Consider the following 18,359-nt stretch of genomic DNA (forward strand, 5'->3'; position numbering starts at 1 on the left):
AATTGATGCTAAGGATTGTGGCAGAGGAAGGAAGCAATAGAAGGAGATTAGGAATTTCAGGTTTTAGGCTCTCAGTTACAGTAGCCATAAACATTTATCAAGTACTTACTGTTGACTCCACCCAGGGAGAGATATAGGACGTTTTGGGCCCTTCACAGTCATTGTATTCCTTTCCTTTTTTTTTTTTTTAAACTCTTATTGCTTCCATCCCTAAGATGAATGTGAACGATAGATGAAATATTGGGGGTGGGGCTGAAGAATTTCTTTCTTTGCAATTCCTGAAAGAAAAATTCTAAATTAAGTATTTTAAATTGTAAATTAAATAAATTAAGTTTTGGTATTATTATTTTAATAATAACAAAAAGAACTATCATTTATATAGCTCTTTAAAAGGTTTGCAAAGCACTTTACATATATTATTTTATCCTCAAAACAACCCTGAGCGGTAGGTGCTATTATATAGCTCATTTTATAGATGAGGAAACTGAGGCAAACTATAGGCTGAATACCTTACTCACTCTTGGTCACATGTCTAGTCAACATTAAAAGTGGAATTTAAACCCAGCTGCCCTTGGACTCCCAGTCTAGTATTTTTTCTGTACTGTGCTGGAGTTTAAAGACCTGTGTTCTAATCTTACTTTCTTCTACTTACAAGATAAGTGTGAGTCAGCTGACTTTTCTGAATCTCAGTTTTCTCTTTTTTTTGCAGGGCAATAAGGGTTAAGTGACTTGCCCAGGGTCACACAGCTAGTAAGTGTCAAGTGTCTGAGGCTGGCTTTGAACTCAGGTCCTCCTGAATCCAGGGCCAGTGCTTTATCCACTGCGCCACCTAGCTGCCCCCTCAGTTTTCTCATCTATGAAATGTGGAGAATAACACCTTTCCTACTTAAACAAATGTAGAATTTATCCAGGCACCTAGGACAAATTCAGCTGGTGAGGTTGAGGCAGATTTCAGGCAGATCATCGGTGTTGAAGAGGTTGAGTAAATGGGATTAAAGGTATTAAATAAAGGAGGCAGAGGTTAGAATGGTGAGTGTTATGAAGATGGAATGAAATGTCATGTTGTTGTAATCTTAATACCATGATAGTATGACATAAATGCCATTGTTTTCCAAAAAGGGAAGAGAACGAAGTTTACAAGCTATTAGCCAGGAAGCTTTGCTTGGATTCCTGACAAAATTCTAGACTGTATTAATTAATTAAGGGATTGTAAACATCTAGAAAAGAAAGCATGTATTACAGGGAGATAACACCAAGAATAGGACACGTCCCTTTTTTCCTCATAGTTTTGTTAGACTGTTTGGTCAAGAGAATACTGTCGAATACTACTTAGCTGTGTTTTAGCAAAGTATTTGAGAAAGTCTCCAGATGATGGTGAATTTGGAGCTGGTGTAATAGACCTAAAATCCATTAAGGGTTGGGGGTCAGCTTGGGAGGTGGTTTCTACTGGTGGGCACCTGGGACCTGTGTTTGTTCCCATGATCTCAGGAGTCAGGACAGTATACAAGAGAAGTGGCATGAGGCAAAGGACTTGAAGTTGGAAGACTTGGGTTCAAATCCTACCTCAGATACTTAACAGCTTTCTCACCATAAACAAGTCACTTACCTTCTCTGTGCCTCGGTTTCACCATCTTCCAAAGTTGCTTCTAAGTCTCAATTTATGATCCTTTACCAGTCTTACCAGTGACTTCAATGAAGACTCATATAACCTACTTATCGTATTTGCAGATGCCACAAAGCTGGGAGGGGTAGCTAACATAGTGGATGACAGATTCAGGATGCCCCAAAGTCTTCAGACCAGACTCTTCAGGTGGATCTAATAATATAAAATTTTCAAGGATAAATACAAAGGCTTAAACTTGTTTTAAAAACTCCACTTCACAAGTACAGCCTGGCAGGACTGCAAGCTCATTCAGGAAGCATTTATTCAGTACCTACTATGTGCCAGACACCAGGATTGAAAAGAAGGAAACATTCCTGCTTACAAGGAGCTCATGTCCCGGACCTGAGGGGATGACTGTTCTCTGATGTCTGAAACATCGTGTCTACAAAGGTGAAAGGAAAAGCGCTGTTAATCATGCCCATGAAGAACATTTGGAAGAAGGGGGGATTGTTAGCCTATGGAAAAGAAGGCTTGGAGGGGATGCGATCGTGATCTTCAGCTCTTTACAGGATGGATCTGGACAGGGCATTAGACCGGTTCTGCTTGGAGCAAATAAGTGGAAGCTTTAGAAAGGCAGACCTAGGTTTGAAAGTGGAATGGGGCTCTTCCGAGATGATCAGGCCCCTCTCAATAAAGATCTTAAAGCAGCATCAATTTGACAATATGTCCGGTAGAGTACAGAGGGCTTCTTGTTCCGGTTTGGGTTGGATTAGACAGCCTCCGAGCTCCCTCTCAGTCCTGAGTTCCTCTGAAACGTCACAAGTCATCTAAGAAGAGCAAGAGCAGTCCACTGCTACCCAGTGAAAGGAGGAAAGGCATGGGGGAGGGTCTCCCACACACTGAGAGGGACCTTTCTATAGTTTCTGTGAGAAGACAGGAACAAGAATTAGAACTGTACAGGTTGAAGAGGCATGAGTGAGTAGCAATCTGTACTACTGGAAAGAAAACGTATGTCACCCATGGCAACAGTCCATTCAAGTTTATTATTATTGTTCGCTTCCTGCCTCCAGAGGGAGGGTAAAGAATTGTCAACCTACAGTGATGAGTTCTGATCATCTTCTGTCTTCCAAACCTCAGTTTAAGTTGAACCTGATCAGTATTTGAATGAAAATTCTTCAGATTAAGAAACAAGTCTGAGCTATTCATATAGTAAATAATCATTGCCACTAAAACTCTGCATGGACTCAGTCTGTCATTTGATCAATAAGAATTGCAGATTTGTGTTTAATGTTCAAACACCTACCAGATGCTGGTCACTTTTCTAGGTGCTTGGGGTGCAAAGACAAAAGTGAAACATTCCTAGCCCTCAGGCATGTTTACATCTAAGTATAAAGAAAATTGGAGACAGCTCTGTGGCTCAGTGGATAGAGTGCTGGGCCTGGAGTCAGGAAAACTTGAGTTCAGATCTGACCTCAGATACATTCATTAGTTGTGTGACCCTGGGTAAGTCACTTAACCTCTGTTTGCCTTAATCTGCTGGAGAAAAAAATGGCAAACCACTCTAGTATCTTTGTCAAGAAAACCCCATGGACAGCATGGTCCACAGGGTCACGGCTGAGTGACTGAACAGCAACAATTAACAAAATACATTCAAAGTAATTTGGGGAGGGAAGCACTAGCAGCCAGGTGGAGGAAGGGGGGTGGTTAGAAGGGGCTTCGGTAGGGGGTGGTGTTTGAGCTGAGCTTTGATGGAAACTAGGGATCCCAAGAGGCAGAGATGAGAAAGGCCTGACTTCCAGATATGGGAGACACCTGTGTGAGGTCACAGGGCTCATGGGGAAAAACATGGATTATCAGACGTGAGGAATGTCAGGAAGGTCAGTTTGGACTGGTGTATGTACAAAGGGGGCTAACGAGTAATAATGCTGGAAAGAGAGATTAGTGCCAGGTTGTAATGGCCTTTGATGCCAAAAAAAGGAATCTGGACTGGATCCCAGAGGCAATAAGGAGTCCCTGGAGTTTATTGAGCAGGGAAGTAACATGCTTAAACTTGTGCTGTAGAAAGATCACTTTGACTGCCTGCGGACGGAGAATCCATGGAGGCAGAGAGGAGGGCCTGAAGTAGGGCTGTGACCCTTTGGGCAGAGATAAATGGGGTGGTGTAGACATAGAACAGAATGTGATCAAAGAAGTTATACCCAATGTAGTAAGTGCTGTTGGAAATTTAATAGAACCAAGTCGTGAAATACAACCAAGGGTGGAATATGCCTCTGTGTACTAGAGATTTTAGGTCACAGAAATTGATGTATGTTTTGCAATATATCTTTAACCACAGGACTTGCATTAATGTGCCTGTCTAGCACCATGATGAGGGCAGCTAGGTGGCACAGTAGACAGAGTGCTGGCCCGGGAACCAGGAAGACTTCTCTTCCTGAGTTCAGATCCAGCCTCAGACACTTACTAGCTGCGTGACCCTGGGTAAGTCACTTAACCCTTTTTGCCTCAGTTCCTCCTCTGTAAAATGAACTGGAGAAGGAAATGGCAAATGACTCCAGTATCTTCGCCAAGAAAATGCCAAAAGGGATCACGTAGAATCAGACAGCTGCAAGAACTGAACAACTGTACCACGATATCTCTCCTTGCCCCATCACACATCACCTTCTACTCCATTTGGTATATACATATCTGATCCCTGTAGCTCTTAGAGGCAAAACTTGTGGCTCCGATACCTAGCACATAGTAGGGTTTATGAGGGGGACAAGAACTAGACCTGTCACTGGTGTAGGGAATTTCTGGAAGGGAAAGCTCCCTCTGTCAGTGTAGGCTGGGAACAGCCTCTCTGTAGCTCAGAGTCCTAGAGTACTGAAAGGTTCAATGACCTGCCCAGGGTCATACAACTAGGATGTAGGAGGGGGATTTGAACCCAAGTCTTCTTGGCTTGAAGGAGCTTTTTTTCCACATTGCCTCTATTTATCACATAGTAGAAGTATCTTCTGTTGCAGATTTTTAGAAAGCATTTATTCTAAATTTTTTTTGGCCTCTGCATAATTACCATACCAATATAATGCTGACTTTGGTAAATAATCTCATTTTCTGTTGCTTTAGAATTTTAGGGATTCCATTTTAGGCCTTAAAAGGTTGGGGTTTTTCCTGCTTAGATACATTTCCTAAGTTGAAGTACACTGCCAAGAGTTAGTAAGCAGTAGGTGTGTTGATACTGTAGTCTGAAAGGCACTGTTTTGGCCACAAGTACGACACATACTTCGTTCAGCTGTGCATGCATGCATGCATACACACATACATGAGTAACCATGAATTTTTCATGCTTTTTTAAAACAAAAATATAACTGTCAAAATAGCTAACAATAGGAAGCAAAAAGCAGTAGATAATATTAGAAAGCAATCATGTAAAAGAAATAAACAGACACAATTCAGTACCTTTGGTCAACTCTCTTAATTTGTACAACTCTCATCTTATACACATACTTTGATTCAAATTTTCATTTCAAAATCCCCCTAAAATCTTAGCTTAGAGTCTGAAGCTCTCCTTGGGCTACGTGTACAGCTCCAGGCCTTTACGTCAGCTTGGCATCAGATCCTCTCTGAATTCTTTTCCTCGATTGCCATAACTTTGGTTTCTCTAACAAAAGATTATTCTCGATGGCTGCTTTGTACTAATCATAAGCAATCATTTTGGTTCTTTTCTAATACTCATGAGCTTTCTTGGCTCCTTTCCCTACAGCTCTATGTGTCAGATTTTTAAAGATACAAATAATAGACATGGATACACATACCTATACACAGACATATACATATATGCAGATATGTATGTGACATATTTCCTCAGCTTTCACCCCTTTGTCTAGGTTTCTTCCAAATGGAAGGAAGTAATTTGGGAGATTTTCTCTTTAAGAAGATTAAAACAACCACCTGCTTTCCAGCTAGATACTACTAGCTACATTTATTTTTAAATGCATATATTTAAATGTAGTACTTCCATTCACATTACCTCACCAAAAGCTTGAGATAGTAGCTTGGTATAAATAGGAAAAAAAAAGCATTAGAACATTTTCTTGAAAGAGCCTGAGTCTTTTATGTTGAACATAACATTTTTTTAATTTTTATTTTTGGTGAGGCAATTGGGGTTAAGTGACTTGCTCAGGGTCACACAGCTTGTAAGTGTCAAGTGTCTGAGGCCGGATTTGAATTCAGGTCCTCCTGAATCCAGGGCCACTGCTCTATCCACTGCACCACCTAGCTGCCCCCATAACATTTTAAGCAACAAACATAAAAACAGTTTTTAACAGACTTTTGAAATAGTAGTGTGACAGTTATCTTTAGGGAGACATCTCTCCTACTGGATAAAACTAAGACCGAAAGCAAAAACTATTGTGCCTCTCTCCAGAGCTCAGACTCTTAGCCTGCTTTCTCACCTTCATAAACCACCAATTATGGAACCATTGCCTAGGGTCAGAGAATCATTTAGAGTTAGAAGGGACCCCTGAGGTCCAGCCCCCTTGTTTTATAGATGCAAGCCCAAGAAAATTAAATGACTTGCCCAAAGAAAACTATGCAATTAACTCCAGGTAAAAATGTGTTCTTCTCTTTCATTAACTTATCTGCAGATTCTCTTCATGAAATATGCTTAAATATCCAGCATTGCACAAAAAGTCAGCATGGGTCAGTGTTGTTCCTTCCCCTTGCCCTTCTTGTATTAGGAAGGGCCCTAGCCGTAGAGGGACCATAGAGCCAACCCTCTCATTTGACAAGCAAGAAAGCTAAGGTCCATAGAGTTTGTCATGTGGCTGAGATCCCACAGGTCATAAATGCCAAAACCAGGACCCAAGTCCTCAACTCTTCTGTAACTCTCAGTGTCACATGTGATACCTTTAATTTTCTAACATGGACAGATGGAAGAAACTCTGTCTAGGGTGTGTATCACTTCACATAAACTGCACATGAATTTTGCCTGCCTCTAAGTTGTGTTTTTATAGAACTATCTCTTATAAGCCAGTGTGTCGCATGTTATTTCCCTGACTTTTTCAATCAATACCAAAAATCTCCCAAGTGACCTCTTTAACTAAAAAATCTGGTTTTAGTAACTCAACTAGTCCGGTGTAGTCTCCCTTGTGTCTGCTTTTTTATGCTTATGTTTGAGGGTGAGTGATTGTGTTACTGTGAAATACATGTTTTATAATCTTATTTTTACTCCCCCATTCTACAATGGACTTCATTCACTGTTTTCTTTATACATGTAGACGATCCGCTGTTGCCCGAATTCAGGAACTCTTCAGACGGAGGAAAGAAAGGAAAGAGATGGAAGAACTGGATACTCTGAACATTAGGAGGCCCCTAGTAAAGATGGTTTATAAGGGTCATCGCAACTCCAGGACAATGGTATCAAGTGCTCATTGGATTCTTTGGAGAGATGTGCAGTTTCATGTTTTAGATGGGAACCGTTTGTTACCCTGTGCTTGTTTAAACTGGAAAGATTGTCCTGGCTGGGGTTCAGGAGGGGGTGCAGGAAAGGGAAGGAGCAAGGTCCAGGGGAAAGGAACCTTGCTACTGAACTTGGAGCCACTGTGGCTCTGCCTGTGAAGCCCTGGGGATATCACTTCATCTCTCTGGCTCTCAGTTTGCTCATAATTAAAAATGATGAGGTTGAGCACTGGCCCTGGATTCAGGAGTACCTGAGTTCAAATCCGACCTCAGACACTTGATACTTACTAGCTGTGTGACCCTGGGCAAGTCACTTAACCCCCATTGCCCCGCAGAAAAACAAAACAAAACAAAAAGATGAGGTTGGACCAGGTGGCCACCTCTGCATCTCTGTGATCCTCTGTATGCATTCTACAGGCATGAAATAGTTTATAAAGTAATAATAAATTATATTTGTATGACACTTTAATGTTCAAAACACCCCTCATTCACAGCAGCCCTGGGATGTAGGTAATGAAAGTGTGCGAATCTTTATGTTACCAATAAGGAAACTAAAATTCAGGAAAGTGATTAAATGACCTGCTCAAAGTTATACAACTAATAGGCATCAGCCAAAATCTGAACCTAGATCTCTTGACTCAAGTCTTTTCTTTTTCCAGTACACCATGCTGACCCTCAAAAAAAAAATCTTTTCAGGGCAGCTAGGTGGCGCAGTGGATAAAGCACCGGCCCTGGATTCAGTAGTACCTGAGTTCAAATGCAGCCTCACACACTTGACACTTACTAGCTGTGTGGCCCTGGGCAAGTCACTTAACCCTCATTGCCCCACAAAAAAAAAAAAAATTTAGCCTTTGCAAGTATCCTTTGAATTCTAAACTAGAAAGCAGACATTTGCTCATGGTTGCTTTATTTGAGCTGATTTTTTTTAAAGAAATTTTTGATAACTTTTTCAATATTTTATATTGTTTCCATCTCATTGCTTTATAAATGGAAGAATTTTTTTATCTCACTTCTGATCCATAATGATTGTTGTTATTCAGTCATTCAGTTGTCTCCAACTCTCTATAACCCTGTGGACCTTGTCTTGCCAGTACTGTTCATGAGTTTTCTTGGCAAAGATACTGGGAGTAGTTTGCCATTTCCTTCTCCAGGGGATTATGGCAAACAGAGGTTAGGTGACTTATCCAGGATCACACAGCTAGTAAGTGTCTGAGGCCAGATTTGAGTTTGGGTTTTCCTGACTCCAGGCCCAGTGCTCAGTACACTGAACCATCTAGATACTCAGCTGCTAATCAGATGTTTGATGCTTTTCATCTATTCTTGTACCATAAAGCAAAAATATAAAAAATGCCCATCCAGGGCAGCGAGGTGGCACAGGGGGCAGCGAGGTGGTGCAGTGGATAGAGCACTGGCCCTGGATTCAGGAGGACCTGAGTTCAAATCTGGCCTCAGACACGACACTTACTAGCTGTGTGACTCTGGGCAAGTCACTTAACCCCCATTGCCCTGCAAAAAAAACAAAAACAAAAACAAAAAAAATGCCCATTCATGCTTCTATATTTGAATAGCCCAAAAAATAGTACTCTCTAGATGACCAGATAAAAATGAAACTGTTGTTCTAAACCTTCCTCATGTTAAATACTTGTCAGTCCTTTTCCCCATCAAATGGTCTCTGACAACATCTCAGCTAAAATGAGCCAATCGGAAATCTAGCAAAAAAAAAAAATCTATATAAATTGTTCCCACGATGCTGAAAGCCCAGAATTCTATGTACCTGTCTCCTTGATTGATTGTCAGACTACCTGCTGCTGAGAACTACCCTGTCTTGAATAGAAGAGGCAGGGCAAAATATCAAACAGCTTTTTATTTTATTATTTTTTCTAAATCAACATTTCATTTTCAATTTGGGAATTAGCTTAAATATTGATCTCCTTTTCCTCGATATTATTGTTTTTTCCATCATATAATTAACTTTCTTTTTAAACTTATAGATAAAAGAAGCCAATTTCTGGGGTACTAATTTTGTAATGAGTGGCTCTGATTGTGGCCACATCTTCATTTGGGATCGCCATACTGCTGAGCATTTGATGCTTTTGGAAGCTGATAATCATGTCGTGAACTGCCTACAGCCACATCCTTTCGACCCAAGTAAGACAGTTCTCTGCTAGAAAAACTTATTCATGAAATCTTTCATAATAGACATGTTCCAAACTTTCCCTAAATGAAATTAATAATAACATATTAAACTCAGTAGATAAGAGGTGATTCCAGTTTACTTTATACAACAAATACCCCTAGCAAAAAAATACAGAGAAACTGGCAGAAGAACTTTTTTTTTTGGTGAGGCAATTGGGGTTAAGTGACTTGCCCAGGGTCACACAGCTAGTAAGTGTCAAGGGTCTGAGGCCAGATTTGAACTCAGGCCCTCCTGAATCCAGGGCCAGTGCTCTATCCACTGTGCCACCTAGCTGCCCCTAGAAGAGCTTATTTTTATGAAATATACCCTAGTTTTTTTTAAGGCTCCAAGAGGTTTTAAATGATTGAACTTTTAAATACTCACCCAAATTGAGCCTTTAAGATTTACTTCATGGGGCAGCTAGGTGGTGCAGTGGATAATGGCCCTGGATTCAGGAGGACCTGAGTTCAAATCCAGCCTCAGACACTTGACACTTACTAGCTATGTGACCCTGGGCAAGTCACTTAACCCTTATTGTGCCCCCCCAAAAAAAACAAAACAAAAAAGACTTCTGCCTTCAGATGTCTTTGTGAGTCTAAATAAGATAGCAGTTAACCATCTTCTGCCTTTCGTGTAAAATCGTTTCTGTTTCTAGGAATATAAGCAATGGATAGGGGGAAAAGGAAAAGTTGGGAGGCGGTTGGAGGGTGATAAAATAAATGTTTGACAATTTTTTAAATAAAAAGTTAAGTGATTGAGATGTGACATTGAAATTATATCCTCAGTCATTTTAAAGATATAATCATCATAAAGTAATAATAGTATTAGCAAAATGTAGTAACATAATTTTCAGATATGTAATTAAAGTGCACAAGGCACATTTCCAAGTTTTGTACTAATACGTCCATTCATTTCTAGTTCTCGCCTCATCTGGCATAGATTATGATATAAAGATCTGGTCACCACTTGAAGAGTCCAAGATTTTCAACCGAAAACTTGCTGATGAAGTAAGACCATTAGTAGTTTTTCTTTTCCCTTGAATTGGCTAAGTAGCATATTTATTAACTAGTAAAATGAAGCAAGTTAATTATATTAGTGGAAGTAAACCTTTTTTGAGATAAAAAAGGAATTCTGGTAGAATTATATAAAGACCAATAAATTCAAAACAGACCCTTTTACTAAATGTAATGTTGCTATATATTGTATTTAGGTATTGACTGCAATAAAGAATCATAAAAAAATCATCTAAAAGCATGAAGCCTTTGGAAATAAGTTATACTTTTAAGTTATTTACATTTCATTTTTTAGTTATGTTTTACTTCTAAGTTTTTGTTTTAAAATAGAGAAACCATGGTGAAAGAGTTTGAAGAATCTTCTGTTATGAAATAATCTTCTTTATGAAACTTCCCTGTGCTAAATTCTAGAATAGAGTTAGCCTGAGGTTCACCCTCTTCTTCCACCTCTTACTCCTGTCTTCTTTTTTCTCTTCTTTGCTTTTTTCTGCCTTCTTCCTTTTTCTTCTTCCTTTAAAAAAAAAAACACTCCACGTTTATTACACCTTATTTGCCTAAAGCCTCTGTTGAGTCCCATTTATGGTACTTGAGGCTTAAGAGTTCCTGACCTCTCTCTTAGGCTTGTTGATCAAAAGTACACACCCTTGGGCAGCTAGGTGGGGCAGTAGATAAAGCACCGGCCCTGGATTCAGGAATTCCTGAGTTCAAATCTAGCCTCAGACACTTGACACTTGCTAGCTGTGTGACCCTGGGCAAGTCACTTAACCCCCATTGCCCTGCAAAAAAAAAAAAATTTTTTTTTTAAATCATCCACTTTGGGGGCAGCTAGATGGCGCAGTGGTTAAAGCACTGGCCCTGGATTCAGGAGTACCTGAGTTCAAATCCGGCCTCAGACACTTAACACTTACTAGCTGTGTGACCCTAGGCAAGTCACTTAACCCCCATTGCCTCACTAAAAAAGCCAAAAAAAAAAAAAAAAGTACACACCCTGCTCAGGATAGCAAAGGGGAAAGAGCATTGCCAGAGACTGATCCCTCTTTAGCCAGACCCCACATAGCAGGTCATTGAACATTTGTAGAGATGGAAGAAAACACTCATCTCAAGACAGTTTTAGGACCTGACAACTATAATTTAACACTGAAATGTCCATAAAAATCTCAGCTGTGTCTTGGGACCCAGAGAGCACTGAGGACATGTCATATCCCCTCTGGGGAATAAAATACGGAAAGTGAGGGTCTAAATTTTGCCGTCAGAGGAAAACAAGCAGCCCTAGAAATCAAGTTTTGCTCTTGGCTTTTTAAAAGAGTATTTGTACCTGATCTTGCTATCCCTACTAAGCACTTTGGCATGAAGAAATCATTTTCATGTAATCTAGGAGTTGCAAGCAGTGAGCTTCATTGTAAATGATCATGGCTATAATTGTGGAGTTTTTCTAATTTCCTTAATGATTTTCAAAGTTCTGTTCATAGGTTTTAGATATCACTCTGGTCTCTTAAGTATTTCATTTGCCTTACAGGTTATAACTCGGAATGAATTAATGCTGGAGGAGACTAGGAACACTATTACTGTCCCGGCTTCTTTCATGTTACGAATGCTGGCCTCCTTGAATCATATCCGAGCTGGTAAGAGTCACAGAGAAAGGTCTCCCAGTCCTTACTAGCATCTTGATGAGACTTGATTAATATTATACTGTCCAAGACATAAAGGAAATCCACCCATATGGAGCTTTCATAATGTCACAAAATAAAAGACAACATCTAAATCTTCAGTTCCATGCAATCAGTGTCCCTTAGGAAACTACTCATGAATGAAATTTCATTGAAATTTGTCAAAAATTACAGAAAATGTATATTTGAAAACTTTTACTAGCTACTATTTCAAAGGAACAAAACCATTCAAACTTAAGGTGCATTGTGATACCTTTCAATAATGTACCATATTTAGTTAGAATCAGCTAACTCCTTAGAAAAGACATTGCTTAAGGGGAAGCTAGGTGGCACAGTAGATAAGGCACCAGTCCTGGATTCAGGAGGATCTGAGTTCAAATCCAGCTTTAGACATTTGGCATTTACTAGCTGTGTGACCCTGGGCAAGTCACTTAACCCTCATTGCCCCACAAAAAAAGAAAGAAAGAAAGAAAAGAAAAGGCATTGCCGGGGGCAGCTAAGCACTGGCCCTGGATTCAGAAGGACCTGAGTTGAAGTCCAGCCTCAGACACTTGACACTTACTAGCTGTGTGACCCTGGGCAACTCACTTAACCCTCATTGCCCCACCAAAAAAGAAAAGAAAAAAGGCATTGCTGAACACACAGAAAAATATAGCATACTAAACTGTAGAGAAGAACCAGAAACTCCTTTATTTAACCAACTTGTAAAAATTCAAGGCAGTAAGTCATGAGATGTAGTGTCCTCATACAACCAAAAGTATATTTTATAGTCATTGTTAAATCATGAATTGAATATTTATTATTCAGTAAGATAAAAAAGTGAGGAGCTCTCTGTTAGTGGTTATGAACCAAAGTCAATTTGAGATAAGATTGATGTGGTCATTTTTTATACTGAATGACTTTATTTTTATACAATGGAAAGGGCATTGAATGTGCCCTTTGGCTCCCTTGGTTTTGAATCCAAGTTCTGCTACTTAATACTTATGTGACCCAGAGATAAGTCACTTCATCCTGTAGACCTCATCTGTAAAATGAGCATGGGGACTAGATGATCTCTTAGGTCCCATAAAAGCTGTAAGTCAAGCAGTCCCATAAAATAAATCGTTTTTACTTTGGGTGTTGTCATGATGCTGGATAAGCCAGATTGTAGTAACTTCATTGTGGTTTGAAATCATTGGTTCATGATGCTCTGTTAATTTCATTGCCTAGATGGACAAAACAGCTTCACAAGGTGTAACATCATCCCCCTGCACTGTCTCTTGTTAGAATAAGTATTGTAGAGCCTTCTTCATAAAACTGATATTACTAAAGAACGTGAAGATCGCAGAAATAAGAGACAAAAGGCAGAACATTTGAGGGTCTAGAGTTGGACTCTAGAACAAGAAACTATTTTCTTAGTGGTCATTCAGTCCATCAACAATCATTTTTTTAAACATTTGTGATTATTTTTTGTTGAGCTTTCTTTTTCTTTGTTACACTTCCCTTCGCCCACTGGAAAAAGTAAAACAGGACCTCTCCCCCACCTCCCACTAATCACATAAACCTAGTTAATAAAACATATTCCTACATTGCTTAATTCCAAAAATGTGCTTTTTAAATTCTTCCTGATTCCATCATCTTCTGTCATGAAAGAGGCAGTGTTCTTTTTAGCCTTAGTCCTTTGGAATCATGGTTGGTTCCTTAGTGAATTTGGGTTGTTTTTTGAAAAGGTTCATTTTTATAATATCGGTGTTTTATTACGTCATTCTAGCCCTGTTTGCTTCCCCTCTGTATTCGTTCATATAGGCTTTTCCATGTGTCTTTGAAAGAGTCTTTCCTCTCATTTCTTAGTGCACTAATATTCCAGTAGTGTACCATTACATTTATATACCACATTTGTTCAGCCATTCTCCAATTGATGTGTATCCCTTAGTTTTCCATTCTTTTGGATTCACGAAAAAATCCCTTATAAATACTTTCATACATATAGGACCTTCTCTTCTTCTTCTTCTTTTTAAAATTTTTAATTAGGGGCAGCTAGGTGGCGCAGTGGATAGAGCACCGGCCCTGGAGTCAGGAGTACCTGAGTTCAAATCCGGCCTCAGACACTTAACACTTACTAGCTATGTGACCCTGGGCAAGTCACTTAACCCCAATTTGCCTCACTTACAAAAAAAAAAATTGTTTTGTTTTGTGGGGCAATGAGGGTTAAGTGACTTGCCCAGGGTCACACAGCTAGTGTCAAGTGTCTGAGGTCGGATGTGAACTCAGGTCCTCCTGAATCCAGGGCTGGTACTTTATCCACTGTGCCACCTAGCTGCCCCTTCTCTTCTTTTTTTGATCTCTTAGGGCCATAGGCTGGTAGTGTTGTGACTTGAAGCAGGTCACTTCACCTCTCTGGCCATCAGTTTCCTCATCTGTAAAATAAGGTTAGGCTCAGATGATCTTGAAGATCCATTCTAGCCCTCCAATTCTCTTTGTTTTGTGATCTCAGGAGTCCCCTCACAGCATCTTTGGTGATCTGTATTGGTCACCAATTTCATGCCAGCTCCTTTTTTACTGAGTCTGACTGAGCATAAGGTTCTTAAGAGACTAAAAATACAATCACTCTAGTTTTACTTGGAAGGTCATCTCAGAAAACTAAAAACCACCTTCACACATTTATATTTATGGCCAATTATATATTATCTCTGCTATTGGAAAAGAAACAAACAAGAAAAATCCAAAAGTCAGTTTTTAGTCATCTATAAAAACTTACCTTGCCTCTGTCCAGTGAATGCCAACCATCTCTTGCCCTCAGGCAATGAATGGTTTCTCTTTTCTCCCCTTTGGAAATTCTTGCCCAGCCCGGGCCCCTTGGGGCAGTTATTTATTTTTATTTTTTTTAATGGGGCGATGAGGGTTAAGTGACTTGCCCAGGGTCACACAGCTAGTAAGTGTCAAGTGTCTGAGGCCAGATCTGAACTCAGGTCCTCCTGAATCCAGGGCCAGTGCTTTATCAACTGTGCCACCTAGCTGCCCCCCTCAGGGCAGTTATTGATGAAGGTGGAAGAAGAAAGGAGGGAAGTGTTCCTGGAGTCCAGAGAGTCACACTGGTCTTTGTCCTGGAGTAACTTCTTTGCCATTTTGATTCTTCACACTGTCATCACTTCCAAACAAACAGTGACACTCCCTGTACCCCTCCCCCAACAGAATCCTTACCCACAAGCACCCTGAAGCTGAACATACACATTGTCCTTGTCTGAAAGCTTGTGCTTCCTTCTGGACCTGGGGTTCACTGCCTCTCTGCTAAAAAATGGGGAGGGGGGCATTTGACCCTCAGTCTTCAGAAGACAAGGTTGGTCAGTGCATGGATCTGAGCTCCGAGGTCCTCTGTGGTCTTCATCCTGTGTTCTTCATGCTGCTTCACTTCATAGCGTCTTCTAATTTGGGGACTGGGGAGTGGGACTGTTGACGTGGGAAAATGGAAGGATAGAAAAATTAAGTTCAAATACACAGAGACACAGAGGTTTGAGAGGAATTGAGGGGGGGGGCGGGGAGTAAAATGACCAAAGCTGACATCCAGAAGTCCTCCTTTCTTTGACAGGAACGTTCCATGTGTCTTGTACATTTATCCCTTATCCTTGCATTGTTAGGGCCATCCCTCTTTCACCAATCAGGACATAGGCTCAAAAAGGGAAAGCGACTTGCTCCAAACTCCAGATCATAGATTTAGAATGTTACCACATCAGCCATACAGCTGTCAAAATAATGTTCCTAAGGCACTAATCTAATTGTTATCCCCTACTCAAAAACTGTCCGTGGCTCCTTGTTGCCTATAGAATAAATAGAAACTCTTAAGCTGTCATCACAGCCTGGCTCTCACCTGCCTGGCAGACTGACTCCATAGTATTCACCTTCACAAAGTCTATATTCCAACCAAACTAAACTAAAGGCTGTTCCCAAGGCTTGGCTGAACGGTTCTTGCATCCATGCTTTTGCATACCCATATCTGGAATTCCCTCATTTCTTGCTTCTGCCTTTTCAAATCCCTTCATTCTTTTGAAGCTCAGCTCATCATAGAGAAGTCCTTTTCTGATCCCCTGATTGCTAGTGCCTCCTTCCCAGCATGTATTTTGTATATCCTGATATGTATGTACATGTTGTCTCTCCCTAGAGAACATAAGTTCCTTGAAGGCAGGATTTCATTTTTGTCTTTGTATCCCCCAACAACTAAACACAATACCTGATCCGTAGTTGGTGCTTAGTAAATGCTTGTTGATTGATTGAAACTGTTCCTCCAAGAACTTATTTAATGAGACACTAGTGTCATCATTTGTTCTTTCTCCTTCTTTAGATCCTGGTTTTTTTTAAAGTAGCTTCTGTAAAATTTATGTAACCAAAAGTTTTTGCTACTTCCAAAAGATTGCTGTATAGTGATTCAAAGCTTTTCAACCCATGTCTATATAATAACTCTTAGTGCTTATTTAATGCATTCTATTCTGACTTTCCAAATCCCTTTCCTCTTTAATCTGGGAAACAATATGCCCTCCATTTTACTGAAAAATGGGGGGAATCAGTCACCAGAGACACCTTCCAACTCCATATCCATTGCTTGGCCATGCTTAGCTCATGGAACCCAGGTGTTGCATTATGCCTGTGACACTCTAAGGTCATAGCATTGCGATTTGCCTTTCCTTCTCTTTTGGGGACACGGCTCCTATCTTTTAGAGCATACAGTAATCAGCTGAATTTCATGTAGTTTTTTTTAAATGCAAGCTGTTTCCAGTTGTGGACAGTTGTGGTGCCAGATGTGCGTCCCCTTTACTAATTATATTTTTATGATTGCAGACCGTTTAGAAGGTGACCGATCAGAAGGCTCTGGTCAGGAGAATGAAAATGAAGATGAAGAATAATCAGCTTTACTCAGCAAGCACTTAGATGTTCTGAAATTTGTATACAACATTTATTATATTTTTCCTTACAGAGCTTTAGCACAATATTAAGGTTTTTTTTTATAACATAACATTTATTTGGAACGATTGTGTGCATGAATTTGGGAGAGTGTGCAAGAAAAATTAGCAAAATGTTTTAAAAAAACCTTTTGCCACATATGAGGGGTGCTAGAAGACACAGAGTGCAATATTTTCCCTAACCTGCAGACGAGGGAGCTTGGATCAATGTTCAAAAATAATTTTCATTATAGTGAAAATGTTGGTTCAAATAAATTTCTATACCTGCTATTTGCATGTTTGTTGCTTTCTAATTAAAAGAATTGGTTGTTTTAAAATGTTCTGATTTTGACTTTTTATATTATGGTTGATATTTTCCTACATTGATTATATTTATCCTTTTTACCCCATTATGACAGCACAGGTGGGGGAAAAAAGAAATTTGAGGCAAAAATCTGGTTTTCTTAGGTGTTAGTAAAGTTAAAAAACCTTTTTAAGTTTGTACTCCACAAACATTCTGCCTCAGCTCAGGAAGCTGCTATTGGGTACCTCACTGGGGCGGCGGGGGGGGGGGGTGAAGTTATAGAAGACAAGATTTTAACTGGCACTTGAAGAAAGTCAGGGACGCCAAGGAGAGAGAGCATTCCAGGCATGGGGGGTGGGGCAGCCAGGAGAAATGAATGGAGTTGAGAGATGGAGTGAGGATCTTGTTTAAGGAACAGCCAGGAGGCCAGTGTCACCACATCGCTGAGCATGTGGAAGAATGTACAAAGACTGGAAAGACAGAAAGGGACCAGGCTGTGAAGGGTTTTTCAGTCGACTTAGAGGATTTTATATTTGACCCTGAAGGTAATGGGGAGCTGCTGGAGGTTATTGATGGGGGATAACATGATGTAGAACTTCACTTGAGGAAGATCACCTTAATAGCTAAGTGGAAGAGGGACTCTAGTATGGAGAGACTTGAGGTAGGGAGACCAGCCAGAAGACCGTATCTAGTTCAGGTATAAGATGACGAGGCCCTACACCAGAACGGCCTATACACCAGAGACATTTCAAAGGCAGAATTGACAGGACTAGGCAACACACTGATGGGGAGTGGAGGAGAGAATAAAGTCCAATATGATACCTAGGTTTCAAGCCTGGGAGACAAGGAAGATGGCGCCCAACCTCACTGGTTCCACAACTGTGCATGGGCCCTCAGCTACTTGCTAACTTCTAGCTCTAAGTCCCAGCATTTGTTCTTTGCCCTCTTTTGTTCTGGGAGCTCTGAACTGCTTTTTGAAAGAGGATTATAAGGGTATTATTTTTGTTTTCTTTTTTAAGTGTTTTAGATGTGCTTTTTTAAAAAAAAGACATCACTAGCACTTATCAGTGGTTTCCAATCTGTTCTCATAAAACCATCCCGTGTAATTAATATGTACAGTTACACAAATCAATACATTGGCCTTTCTGGAAATGTATGCTTTATTCCATACCTGTTGTCCACCACCTCTGTTCTGAAAGGCAAGAAATAGACTTCACTGTTAGTCACAACACTGATCAGAGTTGTGA

The 18,359-nt window shown here is 40.2% G+C and overlaps 1 protein-coding gene across 7 annotated transcripts in view; it reads left to right on the plus strand.

The window, feature by feature from the left end:
* The window catches only part of DCAF6 (DDB1 and CUL4 associated factor 6), a 162,782-nt gene extending 145,636 nt beyond the window's left edge, over nucleotides 1–17,146 (plus strand). For all 7 annotated transcript variants that reach the window (XM_043999774.1, XM_043999776.1, XM_043999775.1 and 4 more), the window contains 5 exons: nucleotides 6,862–7,000; nucleotides 9,034–9,190; nucleotides 10,137–10,225; nucleotides 11,748–11,853; nucleotides 16,708–17,146. In XM_043999774.1, the coding sequence (XP_043855709.1) occupies nucleotides 6,862–7,000; nucleotides 9,034–9,190; nucleotides 10,137–10,225; nucleotides 11,748–11,853; nucleotides 16,708–16,772 (556 nt within the window). In that variant the 3' untranslated portion in view covers nucleotides 16,773–17,146. The remainder of the gene's footprint in view (nucleotides 1–6,861; nucleotides 7,001–9,033; nucleotides 9,191–10,136; nucleotides 10,226–11,747; nucleotides 11,854–16,707) is intronic.
* The last annotated feature ends 1,213 nt before the right edge of the window (nucleotides 17,147–18,359 follow it).

The sequence above is a fragment of the Dromiciops gliroides genome, chromosome 4, assembly GCF_019393635.1.
Source record: "Dromiciops gliroides isolate mDroGli1 chromosome 4, mDroGli1.pri, whole genome shotgun sequence".
NCBI classification, from domain to species: Eukaryota; Metazoa; Chordata; class Mammalia; order Microbiotheria; family Microbiotheriidae; genus Dromiciops; species Dromiciops gliroides.